We start from the raw sequence: 13,048 nt of genomic DNA on the forward strand, positions 1-13,048 counted from the left end.
GGTCGCGGCATTAGGAAGGTTGAGAACCACTGCCCTAGAGAGTGGTGGAGCTGGGGCAACTGCAGAAGCTGGGTTCAAACTGCCCTATTGCCCCACCCATAGCAGCCCTCCACGCCCCAAGGCCACGGCATCCCAAGGACGCATATCCCAGAGCGAGAGGCAAGGCAGGAGCTGGAGACTTGGGATGCTAAGTGCTTGACCGGACCTCCTCGTGGTCCCAACCAAATGAGAAAGAGACACAGATTAGAAGAGAGCAGGAGCCCAGCAGAGGGGCAGGACTCCTAACTCCCAGCCCCAACAGAGAAGCTGAACCAGAGGGGACAGAGCAAGGCGCCTGGCTAGGGAAGGCTGGCCCGGGCTGCTTGACTGGGCGCTACATTCAATCTGTGTGCTGAGGAACAGCAACAAAAGTCTGTGGACTGGATAGATGGATGCATGGATATAAGTGGGCGAACAGACACGGGGGTGAGGTGGAAGGACAATCCCTCCCCCCGCCCCCCGAAACCCCAGAGAAGGGAGGCAACAAGCGGCTCTTCCTTTCCCCAGAGCAGTCGAGGACTGATTATTGAAACTGTCTTTCATTTTTGCAGGGGAGGTCACAGAAGCCAACGCACCAGCTAGTAAATTAACAGCTGCTCTTTACAGGAGGCTCTGGAGAGGCCGGCACACAGCACGTGACCTGCAGGCCAGTGCAGACCAGCAGCCAGAGCAGCTGACGCCCCACCTGCAGGCCTGCAGTGGGCGCTCGCCATGGTAGGGACTACCAGGGGTGGGCAAACTTTTTGACTCGAGGGCCACAATGGGTTCTTAAACTGGACCGGAGGGCCGGAACAAAAGCATGAATGGAGTGTTTGTGTGAACTAATATAAATTCAAAGTAAACATCATTACATAAAAGGATACGGTCTTTTTTTTTTTTTTTAGTTTTATTCATTTCAAACTGGCCGGATCCGGCCCGCGGGCCGTAGTTTGCCCACGGCTGGACTAGAGGCTGGGCTGCCAGGTGGGGCCTGGGGTACATCGAACCCGGAGGATACAGGCGGCAGAGGGGGAGACTTAGGGAGAGGCCTGCCACAGAATTTCCACACACATTCCACTGACCATGGGAGGGGAAATCTATGCTGAGCCAGCTGAGAACCTGCTGTGGAACCCGGGGGCCCCTCCCTGGCTCCGGCCTCTGTCTCCCCATATCTCCGCATCATTTAGTTGAGCTTATGGAGGGAGGTCTCTATGAAAAGGGGGCAGATGGTACATCTTACTTAGCCTTTCCTTGTGCCATGAGGAACTTCGGAGCAGCCCACTGACCACTCAGAGAGGGGCACAGTCACAGAACAGAACTTGCTGACTTAGTTCGGGGGTTGGCAAGCTTCTGTACAGGGCCAGACAGTACCTATTTCCGGCTGGGGGATATTTCAGACTCTGTGGATGCTCCTCAATTCTGCTGCTGCAGTGCCTTGCAAAGGCAGCTACAGAAATATGTGAGTGAGCATGGCCGCCTCCCAATAAGACGCTGTTTCTGAGTGCTGAAATCTGAATTGAATTTCAAATAACTTTCACATGTCACAAAATATTCTTCTTCTGATTCTTTTAAAAGCCATTTTAAAAAGTAAAACCCATCCTTAGCTATGGGCCGTACAAAAGAGGCAGTCAGCCAGCCCCGGGCCCTGGGCCACAGCTGGCGATCCCTGGTTCAATGCTCCCCCAAGTGTGTTCTTTGTGATGCCCATGGGTATTTCATGGGGAAAGAGTTCCATGGCGAAACAGGCATGGGAAATGCCGGGGAAAGGCAGCCTTTCTGCTTCTTCACTGTAGGACTCCTTCGAGACTTACTTGCTGATACACACTGGCCATCTCCAACAGGCGGTGATAAATAGTCTGTCCGGGTTCCAGGGAACCACTCCTATCCTGGAACATCTCCTAGAGCAGTGATGGCGAACCTTTTGCGCTCGGGGTGTCAGCATTTTGAGAAACCCTAACTTAACTCTGGTGCCGTGTCACATATAGAAATTTTTTGATATTTGCAACCATAGTAAAACAAAGACTTATATTTTTGATATTTATTTTATATCTTTAAATGCCATTTAACAAAGAAAAATCAACCATAAAATGAGTTCGCGTGTCACCTCTGACACGCGTGTCATAGGTTCGCCACCACTGTCCTAGATCTAGTTTCTGTAGAACCTAATTAGAGCACTAGGAGGAAGTCTGACCAACAGTGCCACCCAAGGGCACCCTGCCTCTCTCTGACCCTCTCTGGGGACAGGCAGCTCACTACCTATTGTGGTACCTGCTGGATTCAGGGACTTCTCCAACTCGAGTTCTCTCACCCAGTGATGCCGGGTCACAAGTAACAAATGTGGGGCCTCTTTCATCAGATGGAGACAAAATCTCATGTTTCATAATTTTATAAAGAAAGCATCCCTTCTTTGTCTTATTTGATTCATACCCAAAATATAAACTCTACTTATGCACAGGGTAAAATTAAGATATTATTAAGTACTGAAAGCGAATAACTCTCTGTTTCCTTTAAAAGAAGTTTTACTTAGGGGAGTTAAAAAAACAACAACAACACTCAAGCAAAATCTCGACTTACTCCCAACTGTGCAGAGAGCGGGATCTACCTGTTCATTATGGGGCGTCACTATGGGGCATTCACAGTAGAAACACATGCCTGTGAGGCCGCTAGTCTTTCTGCCACATAGGGCTTTGGAGGTGATATAAAAATGTCATGCAGATTTGTCTGAAATGTGAAAAAAAGAAAAAGGAGTGAAGCCTAGATGAGAGGAAGAGAGGGGAAGATGGGAGCGTGAGCTGTGTGTGAACTGGCCTCCGGGCACCATGAAGCAGAAAAGCAGGGGGTGGGGATGAGAAACGTCACCGGCACCATAAGCCACCCAAAGGGAGAAACATGGCGATGGCTGTCACAGATTCGATGAGGCGTATGCCCATGTGCACCTCCACTTTGCCCGGCGCTCCAATTCATGGGCAGTGAGCGCCTCTGGTAACTCTATGAAACCAGCAGGATTATTTCTATTTGGAAGGTCTATTTGATACGTATTTTCTTTGGGGCCCTGGGAGATGAGATAGAATAGCCAGCTACGTAACTCACGTTAATGTGAAACGTGAATGCCACACATGTGGCATATTTAGGAAGATAAAGGGAAAGACTGGCATTTCCCTTCCTCCTTTCTTCAGATAGTCATCCTGCACAAGGTAAAGGAAGCAGCATGTGTTTCCAGTTCTTGGATCACATGTGGATGCATCCTGGAGAAGTATTCAAATGCAGTATAGTTCTCAGGGAACGTGAGGGAAATAACCAAAAGAACAATGCTAAAGTCTCTATCTTTGCTCAGGCATTAGCAAGACCAGTCTTGGAAGAGAAAGACAGAACACCGAACCAGGAAGGAGCGGGGCCGAGGGGCCGCCCAGGCAGCGTAGACACGGCTTACACTTCGAGGTGAAGTCATGCTTGGCCACATGCCAGTTTCCCTAGGCCCTAGGGAGACAGTCACTCTGAGATCCACGTGGAAATGAATATGAATATTCAGAAGCAATGTACTAACGTAGATGGTGTGAGTGTGTGTATCTGTGTGCCTATAACATTCCCCATCATAAACGGTCTCTCTGGTGCTATCACTCTTGTGCTATCTTATCATAGAAAATTCCTTCTTAAGGAATTTCTTTCAATTTCTCACTTTCAATGTCTTTTTTAAAAAAATAATACAATGTTACTTTATTTCTAAAATACATTTTTATTGGTTTCAGAGAGGAAGGGAGAGGGAGAGAGAGACAGAAACATCAATGAAGAGAGAGAATCATTGATTAGCGGCCTCCTGCATGCCTCCCACTGGGGATTGAGCCTATAATCCAGGATTGTGGCCTGAACGAGAATTGAATCGGGACCTCCTGGTTCATAAGTCAATGCTCAACCATTGAGCCACGCTGGTCAGGCTCAATTTCTTTATTTATAAAACAAGGAGATGAACTAGACCGAAAGCAAACTATGGTCCATGAAATAACTCTGACCCGCCACCTGATTTTGTAAATAAGCCTGAACTGGATCACAGTCCCGCCCAAGTATTATTGGCGGCTGCTTTCAAAACGCACAGGCAGAGTTGAGCAGTTGTGTCAGAAGCCCTACAGTGTGCAAAGCCTAAAGTCCTCACTATCTGGCCCTTTCACAGGAAAACGTACCCACCCTGAACCACACTGTCACTAACACTGATTTCGGCAAAACGTATCTTTTTTTTAAATTGAAAAGGGAAGCTGAACAGCCGGTGTCTGGTCTTGCTTTAGTCCTGCTGTTGGAAGGATAACAAGCAGACAGCTCAGGACAAACACAGCTTGGGTTCCAAATGGGCAGAGCTGCTTTCTCTGTGCACTGAGACTTCCGTGTGAATCTCCTTGCTCAGAGCAAGGACATGCTTCTCCCAGAGGGCAGGCCTCCCCTGGACTGAGGTGCTGCTCTCTGTGCGGGGGACCTGCTCGCTCTCAGGGCGCCAGAGCAGCCCGGTCAGGATTTTCTACAAGGAGGCCTTCGGAGAGCAGCTGGCTTCCTGGACAAGGAGGCCCGGGCAGACTGTGCATGGCCACGCAAATGTGAACAGAATCCAGCCAAGTAGCCTTAGGACCTAATTGGCTCAGAGACAGGAAAGTCAAAATGTCACAGCCAAAGCGACAGCTGGCGGTAGCTTAGAGAAGAAGAGGCATTATCTTCAACTCGGAAGTAACGACACAGAAAGGGCACCGCACAGGAGTCCGAGGCCTGCACGCCTGGCCGGGAGGCTGCGTGCTCTCGGTAGGTCATTGCCTTTCCTGTGCCTTGCTTTTCTCGGCTATAAAATGGAAAATCAATTCACTGTTAAGCCTTGCTTGCTTGCTTCTTTGTAATGAACCCGTACAAACACCACAAAACGGGAGACACAAAAAAATAGGACAAGGTCCCTACTCTTCAATCTGATCATAACGTACAGGGTCTAGCATATGCCCAGCTCCCAAGTCGCTCCGGTGACTGTCAGCGGTAGTATCCAGGCGGATGCTGGGTGCACCTGGCTTGTGATTCCCCTCCTACAATGTCACCCACACCCACCTTCCTGCCTGCACAGGTTTGTGTCAGTTCAGGCCTTGCCTCTCCAGGTCCGCCTGCTGAGTCCAGTCACAGTGCCGGGAGCTCACTGTCCCAACTGACCCCCCACCTCTGAGCTCCTGCCTCCCCAGCTCAGTCTCCATTTGTCCGCTAGCTCTGTCTGCACAACCACCAACCATGATACCCTTCCCTCAAAATCTCCTTTCCTACAAAAGTCCGTCCAAATTCTTCTGCTTGGCATTTGAAGCGTGGACAAGCCGTCTCCAGCCCACCTCCCAGGCTCATTTCCCCTAGGGGGCCTTTGTGTCCCCAGCCCACCCGGCCCCCTTCCCTGCTCCTGGGCGCCTCCGCTCTGCTCTGATGTTCGAGACCCTAACTCACATTTGAAAGCTCAGCTCAAATGTTCTCCGTTTTATTCGGGATTCTCAGCTTCCGCCCACTCAGCGGCCCCTTCTTGGTTTCAAGCTCAGGTACATTTTTATTTTTCTATCACAAGTGTGTGCTCGGAGCATCCTGAAGTAGAAGTTTCAGCTCAAAGGTTTCCCTCCTAGGACGGCCTTCTTGATCCTCCCAATTCTCCATACCGGGCTCCCGACCCCAACACACACTCCCGCAACCCTCCTGGCATTTCTCCTCTAGACATCCCTTCAGTAACTTCCATCCATGGGGCAACGGGCCGAAACGGTCCTTGCTCTCCACGGGGCTGAAAGGAACACCCAGAGTCGATGCTCCGTAACTCCTGGCTGATGCTGATGAAGATCCTCAGAACTGTCTGCAATGGCCCCTGGGAGCCGTGGGTGCTGCACATCTGTGTGATCAAGCTGGCTGCTGCTCCTCATCCACAATCAGCACCAAACACAGAGAAGGCACTGCCTCCGTTTCACCCCCACATCCATGCCCAGGCCCAGAATTCAACGTCTTTACATTTCACCCATAGAATCCACTCACATACAAGCACAAGAGGGCAATGGAGACAACTGGAAACTTGGGCAGGGGTAGGAGGGAGACAAGGGTGGCGGCTATACAGCACAGCCCACAGCCATGCCACCTTCAGGACCTCATTATACACCCAGAGCGGCCAGTTTTTCCTGGACCGTGCCCTCTCTATCTTCCTGCATGCAGCAACTGCCTGGATCGTTTCTCTCTCCTCTTTCCTCCAAAATCCCAGCTTTAAATCTCTCTCCTTTTTGTCTTGCTACCAACTGACATCAGCCACGGTTTCATACCCAGAGCCTTAGAAGGCTCAGCTCATGAGGGGTCCCCCAGATAGCAGAGCCCCGTGCCCCCGAAGGCTGCTTGGCCACCACCTTTGTCACTCCGGCATGGCATTTTGTGCTTACTCCTTCCCTCAAGCTGTCTGCAAGTATTTTTCCCAAACATGAGGTAGATTCGATGGTGAAATGTTCACCAGCTCCCTCCATCTGCAGTCACCTCCTCGCTGAGTTTTTGCCATGAAATGTCAAGGGAGATAACGTCCACTTTCCAGCATCCCTGCCTGATCTTCGATCCATGCGGCCATCAGGACATCCCCATTCACTCTGTCTAGGAGTCAAGTGACTTGTGACCAAGCCCCATTCTCAGGGCCAGGAAGGGCAGCCCATATAAAACAGCTCCCAGAATTACAAGAAGAAATTATTTGAAATGCAAATCCTTCTCAGGGAAACTCCTGACCCAGAGCAGACCCAAGAAAGCCCATGGGCAGGGCTCCCCGAGGGAAGGGCCCACGTATGTCTGGAGCATGGCCTGGCCAGGGACCAATTTGTGTTTGTTTGTCTGGAACTTTTCCTGCCTTTGCACCGAAAGACCCATGTCCAAGGTACCCCCATTCCCAGGCGAACTGGGCTGGTTGGTCACTACTGGTCACTACTATGATCCTTGCCAAGAACCAGAGGTCATGAGGCCAATGGGTGAAGCCAAGCTCCATACATGCCGATGAGAGAGAAAGCAGGACAAAGGGATCATGGACCAGGCAGCAGGCCTCCTCGGTGAGGAGGGAGTTGAGGACTCACCAGAACTCGGCCGGTCAGTGTCTGGGCAGAGATCATCACCCCCGCCCAGTCCTTCACGGAGGTCATCCAGCCGACCTCGGCTGCCACCACCTCCTCTTTCTCGTCCACTGGTTTGAGAGTGCCATCAGCCTGGCTGGAGCCATTGTTAATCTTCTGGGCCTCCTGGCAACAGAGAGAACAAGGGTTGAGACATTTTAAAAAAACGGAGACCTCAAAAGATCAAAGGGTCCTGTGTTCAGGTATGAACTGGCTTAGAGGTTCAGGGGTAGGGAGGAAGGATGGGTTGTGGTTTTAATCAGTTTTTTAATTTTTTTAATCTTTTATTTATTCTTAAAGTATATTTGTGAAACAATGACATTATTCTCTTTCTGTTTTAAAGAAAAAAAAGCCACACAGCTCAGGAGACGGGGCAGGCATCTTGACTGGGGTCTCTCTCCACCTGCCCAACCTCTGTGCCCTTCTCACGTTAGTGCCCAATCTTTTCCTTAAGGAAATCCCCCTGTCCTCATCTCCATCTGTGCGGTTCAAAAGGGGCTGAGAGACCCATACTGGCTCCAGGAACTGGGACTGGTCAATCATATCATTCCATCCCCCCAGCAACAGTGACTGGACAACGGATGGTCACAGGATCCACGCCAACCCAATACAACTCAAGCCCAGGACTTTTGCTGGGAAAAGTAGGAAAGGTGATCCTTCCCTGAGAATGAAGGCAGCACAGAAAAGTGATAAAATACTGATGTCATCATTTGAACACCTGGATCCAGCTATGCCTGAAATCCACCCCAGACCTTTTCACTTATAGGAGATAATCAATTCCCCTTCATATCCTCAATGTGCTTGAGGACATAAGGATGACATCCTCAGATAACTGGGCCCCACCCTGGGCCCTAAATTGAACTCTTTTGCATGCAATGTGTCCTCTCTCCCCACAAATACTCTTCTCCCACAAAGGGTCACAACTTGCTCCCTCAAGTCTTTGCTTAAATATCATCTTTTCAATGAGGTCTTCTGTGGCTACCCTTTAAAAATTACAAGTCTGGCTTCCTACAGCACAGCCGTTCTGCTTTATTTTTCTCCACAGCATTCAAACCTCTAATACACTCTATAATCCAGTTACCTACTTCATTTACTGTCTGCCTCCCCCAACTGCTGTATCATGAGTGCCTAAATGAGTGCCTGGCAAACAGTTGGCTCAGTGAACAGAAAGAAGAAAGAAAGAAAGAAAGAAAGAAAGAGAGAGAGAGAGAGAGAGAGAGAGAGAGAGAGAGAGAGAGAGAGAGAGAAAAGAAAGAAAGAAAAAAAGAAAGAAAGAAAGAAAGAAAGAAAGAAAGAAAGAAAGAAAGAAAGGAAGAAAGGAAGAAAGAAAAGGAGAGAGGGAGGGAGGGAGGAGTTATGAGTATCAGCCCCTCACTGACTATGGAACCTGGGTTTAGGGTTGCCAAACAAAATACAAGACACCCAAAGAAATTTGAACTTCCGATAAACAACAAATAAATTTTCAGCAGAAGTATACCCCCAAATATTGCATGGACATACTTATACTAAAATGTATCCATTATTTATTTAAAATGTAACTGAGCTGAGCCCCTTACTCCAATACCCACTGACATTATTTTTGTAGATACAGATATGTCGAAAGATGCCAACAAAATTATGTTCATCATTTAAAGGACTAGAATGCAAACTGCCCCTGGAAACCACTGTGAATGGGAGTGAGGGGAAACCAAAGGCAGAGGTAAAAGTCTTTGTCTGCAGTGAGCAAGGGTGGGGCCGAGTGAGGAGAGGAGAGCTGGGAGGCACTGATGAGTCATCCTCCTGGGGACCCGCAGGCAGGCAGGCAGGCAGGCGGGAAGCTGCTCCGAGGCCTGCTCTCCCCATCCTGGCTGGGGAGCTGGGAAGAGAGAAGCAGCACCAGCAACACGGGTGCCCATGTTTTATTTCCAAGTGAGCTGGGCCCCACAGAGCTACAACAGTCCAAGAGGGGGCCAGAAGTAGAGGTGGTATATTTGGGGGCCACCTGCTGACATCTGTGGAGCCCAATGCCTGAGCCACCTAGGGCCAGTCTCAGTGGCCTGGTAGGACCCCAAGTGTCAGCCATGTGCAGACTCTGCACGGATGGGTGTCCTGGAGGAGGAAGCCCTAGGTTCAGGGGTAGCCTTAGTAACTGAGGGTGCAGATTCAGCTCCCCCACCCCTGTGGGACCTGCCCTGCAAGATGGGGCAATATTGCCTGCCCACCAGCGTGATGGGGATGAAACAGCACCCACGGGCACTTCATACACATTCAACTACTGACTCCCACAGCCTCCTGCTTCTCCTCCAGCCGCAGGCACTCCAGCAGTGGCTCTCAGACGTGAGGGGGCTCAGAACCACTTGGAGGACTTGTTACCCCAATGCTGGGCCCCACCCCGCACCTGTATTTCTGACAAGTTCCCAGGTGATTCTGATGCTGTCTGTGGTCTGGGTGCCCCACTTTGAGAACCCCCGCTCCTGTTCATCTGGCATGGCTTGGTCATCCCCGCTCTGATCTGAACTGGGGCCTGCATCTGAACACCCAGCCCTTTCCCAGCCCCGCCCTGCACCCGGCACAGAACCGCCGGTTTCTTCCAGAACCAGAGTGTCTGGGTGGACAGGGAGGAGCTGGGCTGGGAGAAGGCCCTCAGATCAGAGGTTTTTGTGTTTTCTCTTGAAATGTCCCAGGGACATTTCTGACCTTGTCCTGGGGGGTGACTGAAGGGCTAAGTCTCTGCTCCTCAACCCGTGGGGTTAGGCTGCCAGCCACCAGGCCGACCCTGGTGGAGGGAGTCGGCGTGAAAAGGGCTGGGGGGCAGCAAGTCCTCTCCAGTCACAGTGCTGCTTCTCTCTTCCCAGCTCCCCAGCATTAATCATTCACAGCACAAGCATAAATGGCAGATAATGCTCTCTGGCCAGCCCTCTCACCTATTGTTTCACAGGCATTCATTACCTAATTATTTTATGGTAGGCAAAGAAAAGCACAGACCAAAGGGAGATAATGCCCTTGTTATTATTTGCTTACACTGGATGCTGTGAGCTTAATTACAGGGTGGGAGGCAGGTCTGGGGGAGTGGCAGGGAGAGGGAGGGAGGAGGCTGGAGCCCCACAAAGCCTGGTGCCAGCGGGCCAGGCTGTGCTCCTGGCCCAGAGGAGAGGGCCTCTGCACGCTGACCTCCCTCTGGCCCAAGCATCCCTTACAGGGAGCAGGGACTGTAACCCCATGCTCTGGAGAAGGTGGCTGGGACACACAGCGGGGCGGAGAGGTAAGGCACCAAGTCCACTGTAATTGTGACCGGCCACCACTCATTAAGCCAGGCTGGGTGTCAGCAGCTACCAATTAGGTGCTTTCTATGCATGATCCTGATGGGAGCTTATAATAAATCCAACAGGAGGTGGCATTCACCCCATTTTACAGACAGGACAACTGAGAGCAGGTATCTCAGGGGAAACAGAGAGCCTGCCTAGGCTTAGGTGCCCCCTACCCACCCACCCCCACCCCCCACTGACAAGCGGACTGCCATGGGCATGTTAGCTCCCAAGCCTCAGCCTCCTCCGTGTGAAGGGGACAGGCATGCCGGCCCATTAAGGTGGTGGCACAGCTTACGTGAGACAAGCCATGCCCAGAGCTTGCCGTGGTGTCTGGCATGTGGCAGTTAGAGCTGCCGAGACGGAGTGCCCACTGCCCACTGGTGGGACTGGCTGCCCCTGAGGATACAGTGGAAGCGGCACCACTGCAGGTTTCACTGGCCCAGAGGGAAACCGTAATAAACACTTACAGAGCGGAGGATAAACGGTGTCGGTTCTAACGGCTTTGACTTTTCACTAGGTGGTGGGCCCCTGGGATGTAAGGTCCCTGACTTCCAGAGGGGTTCCAGCAGGAGCTGTGTGGCACCCCAGAACAGCGGTTCCCACACAGAGTGAGCCCTGGACCAAGTGACCCGAGATCCCTTCTGATTCCACGTTCCATTAGATCACCCTCCCACTGGATTGAGGAGACAGGACCACAGGGAGGTGTCCTGCTGGACCCCAGGAGTCTGCCTCAGGGGGACAGCGCTTGGTCCCCAACCTCCACTTCCCACTGCACAGGAAAGAGGTGACAGGGCCCAGGTTTGGGTGCAGGGGCCACAGCAGGGAGCAGCCCGTGTTGTCCTCAAAGGACTAGCTTTCCCCAGCAGTAGGAGTGGCCCTGACCCAGCACCAGAGAGCCGACCCATTGTAATCCCAGGACCCCCCAGACCCACCCTCAGACCTGGGCCTTGTCTACCTCTGTCCTTCCTGAATTAGACCTAGTATGCGGGGTTGTGGGGTGCAGGAAGAGCTCTGAGGATGGAAGGATACCTACTACAGGCCCAGCTTCTCTGCATGTCCTTGGACAATTTCTCTAAACCTCTTCTGTGGACAGGGATGAGTGCAGCCTTGTAAGCTGCACGGGTGGAACCCAGCACTTTCTGAAGCACCCACCGCCTGGTGAAGGTGGGCAACGCCAGCACTGCCGCCCCCTGGCTCTGAGCAGGAAGCAGTGCTGCTCTGGAGAAAGGGGTCCCGGACCCCAAAGCCAGGCTCACACAGCATACGGTTCAACAGACTCCCACCCACCTGTACCTTGCAGAGCAGGGCCCGTTTACTGCCCTGCACCCCAACAAGATGCTGGGATTGCCAATCCTGCCAGGTAACCACCATGCTGGCCACACCCTCCCTGTGAGCAGCCACCACGCCTGCTCCTGCCCAGCTGGACTCACTCACCCCGGGCAAGCTCCCACCCACACCTGTGAGGCCAACCAGGTGCCAAGGCCCCCCTGGGCACCACACCTGCTGAGTGACTGCAGCGGGGGGTCAGGGGCCAGCAACCAGGAGGATTCCAGAGCCCCCTCGCTGCTCCCTACTGAGGCTGCCCCCAGATAGGAAGTCTGTCCCAGGTTTAATCGTCTCGGTTCTTCAAACACTGGCACCTCATCCCAGGTCTGGAAAATTGCTTCTGCACTGATCATCCGGGAGGAAAGCTACTCTTAAAAATGTCAATCACATCATGTCACTACCGTGCCGACACCCTCCTGGGCCTTCTCGTCCCAATCGCAGCACGTCACAGACTTCACTCCGTGCAACCCTGCCAACCCAACCTGTCCCACTCCTGCCACCATCCCACGAGACTCCCACTCTCTCCCTCTCTCCAGCCACACCAGCCTCCCTGTGCTGCCAGAATGCGCCAGGCCCACCCGTCCATGGCACTGGCTGCTCCCCCTGCCCAGATGGCCACGTGGCTGCCCCCTCGCCTTGCTCGGGCATTGATACCGTATTAGTGAGTGTTTCCCTGTCCGCCCCATTGAAAATGACAGCCACCCCACCCTGCTCACTCCACCCGTGCTCTGTGCCTCCTCAGAGCATTTCTACCACCATCTGGAAGCTGCATACTTTAACTATCATTTACTGCCTGTAAACTCAATGAGAGAAAACAATTGTCTCGTGTTCACTGCTGTGTCCTCAACACTGACAGGTTATGAGCTCAGAGTAAGCACTTGACACATCTTAGTGAAAGTCAGGGAGGGAGGGAGGGAGGGAGGGAGGGAGGGAGGGAGGGAGGGAGGGGGGAGACCTGCAGCCAATAGGAAGTCTACTCTTGGCCGGCACAACACCTAGAATAGAGTGATTATTAATAAGTAGCGATGACAACAGCACTGGCTGTCGTTTCTGAGCAACATCTCAGTAACTGTGAGGCAGGTACGAGCTCACTCAACTGCCTGAGGGTTAAGTGGCTGGCCCAGGAGGGCTCAGCCGGAGCTTAAACCCAGCTGTCTGACACCAAAAAGGGACAAGTACCTGTCCTGATGTCCTCCCTCCTGGGGACAGCAGGAGGAGCAAACGGGATAATGTGTGCGGAGGACGGGCTGCTGTAGGTGCCCATGGAAGGTTCATTACCGTAAACCTTAAGCACTCAATTCACCC

At 52.2% G+C, this 13,048-nt stretch overlaps 1 protein-coding gene across 27 annotated transcripts in view; it reads right to left on the bottom strand.

The window, feature by feature from the left end:
• The window catches only part of KCNMA1 (potassium calcium-activated channel subfamily M alpha 1), a 686,992-nt gene that overhangs the window by 480,818 nt on the left and 193,126 nt on the right, over positions 1-13,048 (bottom strand). For 23 of the 27 annotated variants that reach the window (XM_036337220.1, XM_036337215.1, XM_036337224.1 and 20 more), the window contains exon 2: positions 7,095-7,256. The exons of the other annotated variants lie outside the window; for them this stretch is intronic. In XM_036337220.1, the coding sequence (XP_036193113.1) occupies positions 7,095-7,256 (162 nt within the window). The remainder of the gene's footprint in view (positions 1-7,094; positions 7,257-13,048) is intronic. 27 annotated transcript variants of the gene reach the window in all.

Source organism: Myotis myotis, unplaced genomic scaffold (assembly GCF_014108235.1).
Source record: "Myotis myotis isolate mMyoMyo1 unplaced genomic scaffold, mMyoMyo1.p scaffold_m19_p_15, whole genome shotgun sequence".
In the NCBI taxonomy this organism is placed as follows: domain Eukaryota; kingdom Metazoa; phylum Chordata; class Mammalia; order Chiroptera; family Vespertilionidae; genus Myotis; species Myotis myotis.